Here is a 10521-nt window from a genome sequence, read left to right as displayed (position 1 = left end):
CCATTGTACAAAACAAGCCCCTATGGCGGGAATTTCGAATGTTTTAAATTCCTACTGGTACTATTAATATTACTGCTTTAATTAGATCACAGCTGTCAACCACCGCTCGCTATGCTCTTTCAAAAGGACTGAATGAACCCTTCTACGGATCCTTTTGGGTATAGATCGGATTTATACTGACTTGTAGCGTTCTGTATTTGGATTTCTTTTAAATAAGAACCACTGAATTGAATCAATTAAATAAACTTTAATACACTAATTTAATAAACTTGAATAGACACTCATAAAAATCACGCTTCAATTAATTCATTTAAATCATCTGTTTAACCTCCTCCCAGTGTTACCACATACCTATATTTCTTATAAAACATGAAATTAATATTTTATATACAGTTTACTACACTGTATAAAAGTGAGTTTTGAAGTGCCCGCCGCTCGAGCTTGTTTGATACATTCAGGACAAACCTTCTTGACTCCAGCGCTATCTGTTGTGTAATAGTATAGTCATTTTGTTTATTTATTGGGAGGTTACTGTTGTTGTAGGTTATGATAAGTAATATTTGTTATCTTTGTTAAATGGCATCTTACCTCGCAGATTCTGACAGTGAAGACGAACTGCCTCCTGGCTGGGAAGAGAGAACAACATCTGATGGTTGTGTATATTACGTAAAGTAGGTTAATCACATAATTTTTTTCCCACACTGTCAAAATATACCAGCACTTGTGAAAAATTTATTTTTTATAAATTTATTTGTTTTGTTAGTCATAACACAAAAGGGACTCAGTGGAATCATCCTCGAACTGGACAGAGAAAACGTGTGTCTGGTGGTAAGTGTAATTCTTATTTATGATTCATGTTAAATTTTTTATTAAAGACCATTTATATTATAAATACTAATCCATTCGATGTGTTAATGTTGATGCTGTTTAACAGTTCATATAACTTTTTTCTATAGTGGGAGAAAAAAGTCAGTGATCTCTCTGTGACCATCTTCTCATATTAATCTACAGTCAACCTATATATCTATATGTATATCAATATATTTAATATATATAATGAAGGATCTGAGTCATTATTTATTTCTACCATGACTCTTCAGTACAATGTCGCAACTAATTGTATATTTGTGATATTTTGTGCTATGTTTATTTTGATATCTAAGAATATAAGTTCTTTATCTTTTAATTTCATTTATTTATATTTTATCTGAATAAAGTTCTGTCCCTATCAAGTCAAATGTCAGCTAACAAAGATCCAGTTATAGATCACTTAATTTATTGAGTAAGTATGAGTTAATAACTGAAATTTACTTGGAGCTATTGAATTTTGCTGAACTATTAATAATGAAAAAAAATAAATCAGCAGTTCATACAGCATAAATTAAAAAATAGCTGTCAAATTTCTTTGTTAAATATAAAAACTTGCATCAATGTCTTTTATTGTTTGGGCTTTTATAGTTTGGACTGTTTTTTGTTAATTGTCTTTTAAGTTGAACAAATAACCCTAACCATTTCATCATTTTCAAATCAAGATACCTAACAATTCTTACCATAAATTTTAATATTATGAGAAAATTATATTGGAATAGGTGAATACATACTTCATCAGTTTTTGGACATACTGGAAGATTATTGATTGACCGTGTGTAAAGATGAAAGGAATATGGTCCGGGTGCGGTCAAAAAAACTCAAATAGTAGAATTATACTATTTTATTGAGCCAACGTTTCGCCCCACGTTGCAGGGCTTCGTCAGGGCTAAAAAAGATACAAACACATAGTTACAAAAGGAAAAAAAAGGAAGAGAAAAAAAACAAAACATAAGTGTAAAATAACAGGGGTATAAAATGTAAAAAAGTAAGATATAATAAGAAAAATTAAAGGTTGTAAATAGTAAATGAAAAGGGTAATAGTAACAGATAGATAAGAAAAGAAATATTAAAGAAAATACAAATAAAGAGATGTAAAAAGAAAAAAGAATACAAATCAAATGATGAGACAGAATGCATACCTATTTTGATGGCAGTCAAAACAAAAGTGACCGTTGGTATTGGGAGGAGTGGGGACGGCAGTTGTGCCACAATAACGAAAATAATTTGTAAATCATGTTTACTTTACATCTCTTTATTTGTATTTTCTTTAATATTTCTTTTCTTATCTATCTGTTACTATTACCCTTTTCATTTACTATTTACAACCTTTAATTTTTCTTATTATATCTTACTTTTTTACATTTTATACCCCTGTTATTTTACACTTATGTTTTTTTTTTCCTCTTCCTTTTTTTTCCTTTTGTAACTATGTGTTTGTATCTTTTTTAGCCCCGACGAAGCCCTGCAACGTGGGGCGAAACGTTGGCTCAATAAAATAGTATAATTCTACTATTTGAGTTTTTTTGACCGCACTCGGACCATATTCCTTTCATCTTCATCAGTTTTTGTTTTTTTCTTGAAAACTAAAGGGTTTTTAAAAAATATATTATTTAGAAATTAATTTTTTTACCAATATGATTATATATTTTTTGTTTTATATCATAAATTAAATTGACTATAAATAAATCCACAATAAAAAATAGAACAATTATACATAGAGATGTGAACCATTATATTATTAAAAATACTGTTAGCAACAAAACAAATCAACAATTTAAATAATAATTATATATATAATATTTCAGAATAATTTAAATTAATTCAGATAAGAGCTCTTCTATATAAGTAGGGTCAATATCCAAAAAGCTGATTTTTAAACATATTTATGATAAGGTATAGAACTGACAAGGACTCCTCAAATATTCATTGGTTTTAATATGTTTTAACTTAATTCAAAGCAAAATGATTGTTTATATCCATAACCAGTAGGAGTGTAATCGTAGTTAAAATCAAGGTAATTATTTTTGTCTTGTAATATTGTTTAAATTAGTTCTTAAAAAATGTGATAAAGTAATAGTTAAAGTAAATTTATTAATGAACAAATATTGCAAAATGTTTACTCTCTGTAAATAGGCAACAAGGCTCTGGAACATAAAGGATATTAAATATAATAATGTTTTACTGAATAATTATTACTTAATTAAATTTAATAAATAATTAACCAGAGAGTGTAGTACCTGTAGAATAAGGAAAAATGAGGAATTCACAGGACTATACAAGATACTCCCTCAATAGGTTCATCTGGTACAACTTCAGAGGGGTGGCCATATCGCACAAATGGATGATTATAAGATACCCAAGAAGATGCTAATTAAAAAACTACATGTGAATAGGCTATTTTGTAGTCCAAACATTAGATAAAAGGACTGAGTGCGAATGAATGCACAGCTTGTTGGGGCTTAAACCTGCAGAGCTGCAGCAATTTATCAAAATAACTGGTGAAGACTTTTAGATGGGGTGTAGTCTCTGTAACAGGGTGTATCACCACATATGTATGTATTTAAATAATTTTAAAGGTATTACCAAGAAGTCTAACTCGCAATTATCAATTTTTATGAAATATAAGTAAATAAAATGAGAATCATACTTTTACCACCTTAGTAGTTTACTGTTCTTCATATATTTCACCTGGTACAGTTGCGCATACTTCTTTGAAGACTTCAACTGAAGTCTGATTGTACCGTTTCTTTGTGCTAAACTTCATGAAGTAAATTTGGTAATAACAGACCAAGGTATTTATTTATATATAAGAAGATGGTCAGGGTTGAGGTCAAAAGTGAAACAAAAATAGTTTACAACTGTTTATTTATTTATATATATACTATTTATTTAGGTTATGATAGGTTAGGATTTATTTATTTAGGTATTTATTTATTTAATTATTTAGCTCTGCAATGTTTCCGTTTATATTTTGAGTGCCTCTCTAGAATGGGTTTTTGTTAATTGTAAATGTGTACTGAAGGGTATTAAACCTGACAAAATACTGGTCAAATATATAAGAAAGTAAAGATTTTAATTTTAGAAGATCTAAAAAATTGAAGGTTTATAAAAAATATACATACAATATATCTTTAAACAAAAGAATTATTTCTGCATTGTCTGTTACTATTTTCAAGGTTGGCCAGTTCATAAAGTCAGGCTCTTATCACAGATATGCTGAGCAATTTAAAAATAATCTTAAGTTGAAATTAGCCACTGTGTTCACTTTTTTTTTTAGATCTTCCTTATGGTTGGGAAAGGATAGTTGATGAAAATGGAAAAGTAATGTTTGCTGATCATAAAAGCAAGACTGTAACCTATAGTGATCCTAGGTTAGCCTTTGCAACAGAAGAAAAAGAATTCCCCATGGACATTAGACAAAAGTTCGATGCATCGAGTAATGCTCTTGATGTTTTACATGGACGAGATTTGAGTGGGAAAATAGCTGTCATCACTGGTTGCAACTGTGGCATTGGTTAGTATAAATTCATTCCATAAAAGACGGATTCTGTAGTAAATAAGTTATTCTATTTATTTACTATCTATTCTGTGTGCAGTAGGATTTGGTATAACCTGAAAGATATAATATTCTTTGTGATGAACTGCATTGATAAACAAAAACCAATTAGTCTTATTTTAAAATACAATTGAAATCTAACTAAATTCCTGTTCACTCAACTTCAACCAAAATAAATATGAAGTCTTCTTTATTAGCTTCAATTTTTATTTTTTATTTTTTTATTTTTTTTTTATTTTTTTTTTTTTATTACTTACTATGAAATAAGTCCTTTAGCATTCTAATGATCTGCAGAATACGTTTTAATTTTTAAAAAACTTAGGAACTGAATCTGTTTATATAACCATTCTTCTTAGATCATTCCTAATTTAATTGGAAGTGATGCTATCTTATAAGAAATTAATTTTGAAGTTACCCACGAATGATATATAATTTTTTTTTTATTATATTTGGGATATTTCAAAAATTAAGTACCAAATCACCAAAATGTAAAAAAACAAAACATAAAAGACATTTTTTACAGGTTAGAAAACATGTTTAAAGGTTTTTAATTTAGCCATGTTGAATACATGTTATAAATTATTGCTATTAAATTTTATGAATAGCATTTCCCCTCTTTTCTTTCTTGATAGTCACAATGTAATATTTCACACATTCCAAAAACCTAACCTTTTACTTGTTAGTTTTTTTTTATTTTGTAACTCCTTTCAATGAAATAAAACACATTTCTCTTGTGAAAAATATACAAAAAATTGGCTATCAAGATTATGAATACAAGGTAATGACATTCCGAAAAATTCTTGAGCTGTTTTTTGGAAAACCAAACTCCTTGTACTAATAACAATCAAATAAAATCATGAATGAAATAAATATTTATACTTAGGTAGGACTGGTTGTTGGATGAGGGTTAAGGCTTACTTTTGTACTGAGCCTACCCTTAACTATGTGCTAATTTTTCTCTAAACTGTTCTCTGGATAAAGTGAAATAAAGTGAATCCATAACTATTTAACACTTGAACCAGTAGGAAATCTTTAATACAATTTTTCAGCATTGAAAATATCCTGGCATATTAAGGTTCAGTCCAGTTCTATGTTAACTCTTGAGTTGTTACTCTAATGATTGCCAGCACTTATTCCCTGTTTTAGAAAAGCAATACTTTTTTTTTTTAATATTTGTTTAACTATTTTCATGCCACTGGTTATTTATTTTTAGGAGAAAATTATTCACTAGAGTTTCAAATGACTCAATATGGCTTAGGTTTACCAAAACTTCAAATATAATGTGGTGATAAAAATAATGTCCATCTTGAAATCATATGTCGGTTGCTAATCTAATTTCAATCAAAACATTAAAATAATGTAACAAATAATATTCATCACTTTTCTTTTTATTGATATTGTATTGCTGTTTTTATAAATCTGTAATAACAGATAAAAAATTTTTTTTATTCATGAGATGTTAATGTGTCAAAATGACAGTAATTCATTTTTACAAATATTCTGATATGAGAAGATTTATTACTTTGAATAACCCCTCTAGTCTAGCCTATTATATTTATTCATACATTTTTTAGGTTTTGAAACAGCTCGAAGCTTGGCTCTTCATGGCTGTCAAATTGTAATGGCTTGCCGATCCCTAGATTCTGCATCAGAGGCAGCAAAAAAAATCCAAGATGAAAAGGCTGATTGTAAAGTGGATGTAATGGAACTGTGTTTAGACAACCTTAAATCTGTTAAAGAATTTGCTGAAAAGTATACTCTTATATATGGGTAATTTTATAATTAAACATCTTAAACATTGGTTCAGTAGTTTTTGTTGTTTATGGTTACAAATGGAAAAGAGCCCGTCCTTATTTATATCCATATACGAGCACAAAACATTTTATTTGTTGGTCATTGTAATTGTTGCCTTGTTAATTTATATAGTCAAAAATGGTAAATTACAAGGTAAAATCTGTTTCTAATGTTGATATATTTTTCCAGGAAACTTGATATTCTCATATTGAATGCTGGTGTTTTTGCGATTCCACATAGTCAAACCATAAACGGCTATGAAACATTATTTCAGGTTAACTACTTATCCCAAGCATACCTCACCATATTATTGGAGGATGCTCTTACTAGAGGTGTTCCATCGAGGGTGGTCTTTGTATCATCTGAATCACACAGGTAACAGCTTTTTGTTGTACTTGAAATTTCTTATAGTCCACTTATATTAGCAACAAAATAAAGCAAAACTCAAACATTAAAAAAAATTAAGGAGCCACTTATCCTATATTTTTTCCTACCAACAGAACATGGATGTCCTTAAAAGTTCCACAGATTTGGGCATTGGGTTTAGCTGTGGAAGGTAGGGGAATTGTGGTTAAGTGGTGGAAGGATAAGAGAACTAGTACTTTATGTTTTTCGTTTTTATCCCCAAAACTAAGGAGCTCAGTGAAAAATTTAGTCTGAACAAAACTGAAATATATTAAATTTTCTACCAAACCCCAGAGTATCTTCAAAGGCTTCTTTTATTCTACTAATTCTAAAATAAGGAGGTTATTTTCTCAATCTTGAACAGTAAATTAAATAATATTGTAATTTGCTTTTATAGATTTTTATTTTAGGGAAAGGTTGGGCCCCTCCCTACAACATAAACAAATTATATTTCGATATTTAAAAAAATTTTTCTGCAATTCAAGATATTATGTAATGAAGTAGAAAATAGAAAACATTGTGGAGATTAGTTGTCTGTGGTGGAAGACACCTGGATTCTTGTAGGACCTTAGAACCATAATAATGATATTAACAATAATAATTCCCAAATAAATTTTGATTATTTTTAGTTTCTAATAAAAAAAAAATAATAATAGACCTATGTGTAAACATTTGCTGTTAGTTTAATTAATGGTCATGAAATTCTTCATTTTTTGCATATTAAATTAAGATCCACATACATAATTACATATTTTTAAAAATAATATTTTGTTATTGAATATTAACACCAAATATCTTCAAAACTATTTTAACAAAGAATATTATTATTAGATATCTAATTTATATTGGTAAACTATATTCTCAGAAAATATTGGTAACCAAATAATACTTGCCAAGAAATCCTAATTGTATGCTCCAAATACTGCAGAAAATATAATTTTCAATTTTGTACACTTCTTACAATGAAAATATTGTCCATAAGACTCCACAAGCGAAGCATCAATGCCTCTTTAAACTCACAAAAAATTGGTAAAGAAGAGTCAAAAAGTATATCCTGCTTAAAGATTGATTCACCAAAGCACTATCAGCTTTTGAGAAAATATTGTAATATTTATATTCTTAATTTGTGGTTAAATGGTAAAATATATTAACAACAATCTAGTACCACACAAAACAAATGACGCAAAACCAGAAAAATGGCCTACAAATGATGGATGTTGCATAAGATGATGGTATTCTCATTGTATATAATGGATTTTGTATCTAAACTGCAAAAATTAAATATTTTCACCAAGGCATTTGTTTGCAGCAGTTTGAGTGAAAACCCTTGCATTAATTGATACCTCTACTGTTGAAAGTTGGTTGTTCCTGCATAGTTTTAGCGACTCAACTTTTACTTTGGAAAGGTTAGAATAGAAACAGAACATTTCAATTAGGCCAAATTTAATTTCTTTTTTTTTGTATCAAGTTTTATTTTTCATTTTGTGTATTTAATTTTATCATTATGTCAAATATAATGTAAAGTTAACCCGTTATTGGTCACTAGGTCAATTTTAAAACGGATGGCTGCTCGTGAGACTTTTTTTCACATTTCTTAATTAGAGCTCTTGAACACATTTTTTTTTTAATATAAAATTTTTATTTAGATTAGGTTTATTTAAGCCCAAAAAAAAAAGTATAAACAAAATTTATTTTGATGCAAGAGCAAACTAGTTTTTAAAAATTCAAAAAACAAGCATAATTATAAAATAGTAATAAATGTAAAATGATATTTTGAGACTGGCAAAGTTATAAAAAGAATCAAAATACAGATATATGATATTACAAGAACATAACACTAATCTTAAAAAAGAAAATACTCAGTGTGAAGAAATCTCTTGTGCACAACTGTTGCAAGTGAACACTGTATAACTGGGACATATTGGTCTTTTACACTGGTGGAAATTCTTTTTTTTTTTTTTATTCGCTCTCCTAGGACAGAATGCACAAAACCCCTCCATAATAGTGGGTGTTGTGCAACGATGAAGTGAAAACATGAAAAGACAAATTTTTGTTATAAGGATCACCCTAATATATCCTTATAGTATCGAAATACAATTCATGGTAAATAATACATACCTAATCAAGTTCCTGCCTCTTCAAACCTACATTTTCCTAGTTCTGTTAATTTTTTCTTCAAGAAAAAAACATTTTTATGGATTAAATACACTTGGCACACATGAGAAAAATCCTCACCACTTGAATATTTTTATTGCAGCCTCAGTTGTGCGTGAGATAATGTTTCACGAAAAGGGTATATTGTTAGGGAAAGAAGGCTGGACACTTACTCAGAGCTGCTAGATTGCTGGGGGGGGGGGCAAGGTAAAGAAGGAAGAGACTGTGAACTGCAGATTACAGGAAGATAGGAACCACAGTTTCCCTCTTGCAGCACCCAGACCCAAAAAACGATTAATGTGAGAGAAATTCTCGCATAGCGACCAATGATGGATTAATGCTGTACCTTTATTCAAATCTATCCATTCAGTCCACTAATCAATTATTTAAATTCCAATACAGTCCACTCGTTTTTTTTCCATTACCAGCACTAAATCACTTTTTTTTATCTTGGGTAATTTTTAGTTTCCCCTAAATTATCCTGATCATCAACATAAGATGTATAGTTATGTTCAGTAATCCTCACCATCCTAAGTGAAGTGCAAACAGTAGTCATTTCATAGTTAGGCCTTAACCAGTGTATGCAAGAAACCGTTATATATTAAAGTTACATATCTTGAAAAAGACAATACTATTGCTTCAGTTGTTGCTAGCCCTTGTGATGTGTGATCAACTAGGGAAAATGAGTGAGAAAAGTGGTAATGATTTTCAGAAATGACATGCAAATGGCATAATTTATTATTATTATTATTATTATTTTAAATTGAATACTAACATTTCATCTGATAGTGTTTTTGTTTATAAATTAGTGTAAATCCACTAAATAATTTATCTGCAATTATCACCAGTTTTTAAGCCACAGAGGAGATGGTTTTTTAATCAATTTAAAAAAAAAAAGTTTCAAATTTATGAAGTAAGATTATCAATTCTCTGTTTTTATATAGTGGGTATTAATATGACCTTAGGGTAGAGTTAACAAAGTACATTTTCAAAAATAATAGTAAACAATAATCCTCTATTTGTTGTTTTAGGTTTTCAAATATTACTAGTGACAGGATAAAAGAAGATGTTTTAAGTCCATCTAAAGAACAATATTGGAGTATGATGGCTTACAACCATTCTAAGCTTCTCCAAGTTGCATTTAGTGGAAAACTTTCAGAAAAATGGGCCAAAAAAGGAATAGCAGTTTTTTCACTTCATCCTGGGAATTTGGTATCATCTAATCTTTCGCGATATTGGCTTCCTTACAGGATTCTCTTTACACTTTTGAGGCCATTTACCAAGTCATTAGTAAGTTTATTTTATTTATTTATTGTTTCCTCTTTTGCTTCTTCCTTTGTATTAATGCAGGTAATAAAAAATACTTTTCTCATCAGAATCGAAAATTTTCTCTTGTATTTTACGTTTTAAACATAAAGGTACAAAGTTGGTTTCGCCTCTGTCAGACTGTAGTCCAATTTGTGTTTGGGCCTTAATTGATTAACCGTAATCAATTCATTTTCATGAAATTTCCAGAGATCATTTGTGTTGGTACCTAGTTGGTCCCATATCAATTTTAACAGATTCTGTTCACTATTTGGGGGGAAAGTTTAAGTCTGGAGTTTCTTCCTCTTATGGTATCTTGAAGCTAGTAGGGTTGTTATAAAGCAACCACTTTCTATGATAAAATATATGGAATTTGTTAAACAGAACAACAACACTTTTTTTTGTGCTACTATTCAAACAAAGCAACGACATAATCA

At 29.2% G+C, this 10521-nt stretch overlaps 1 protein-coding gene across 3 annotated transcripts in view; it reads left to right on the top strand.

Annotated features, from left to right (window-relative positions):
• The first annotated feature begins 355 nt into the window (after positions 1-355).
• Wwox (WW domain-containing oxidoreductase) overlaps positions 356-10521 on the top strand; it is a 15697-nt gene continuing 5531 nt past the window's right edge. The window contains exons 1-7 of one of the 3 annotated variants that reach the window (XM_067049869.1): positions 356-498; positions 596-671; positions 764-828; positions 4148-4384; positions 6001-6196; positions 6410-6595; positions 9811-10069. In XM_067049869.1, the coding sequence (XP_066905970.1) occupies positions 4195-4384; positions 6001-6196; positions 6410-6595; positions 9811-10069 (831 nt within the window). In that variant the 5' untranslated portion in view covers positions 356-498; positions 596-671; positions 764-828; positions 4148-4194. The other 2 variants (XM_067049868.1, XM_014416130.3) reach the window with 2 other exon arrangements.

This window comes from Halyomorpha halys, unplaced genomic scaffold (genome assembly GCF_000696795.3).
Source record: "Halyomorpha halys isolate HHAL.00 unplaced genomic scaffold, Hhal_1.1 Scaffold8.1, whole genome shotgun sequence".
NCBI classification, from domain to species: domain Eukaryota; kingdom Metazoa; phylum Arthropoda; class Insecta; order Hemiptera; family Pentatomidae; genus Halyomorpha; species Halyomorpha halys.
The sequence above is the reverse complement of the archived record's forward strand: the minus strand, read 5'-3'. Positions and strand labels throughout refer to the sequence as shown.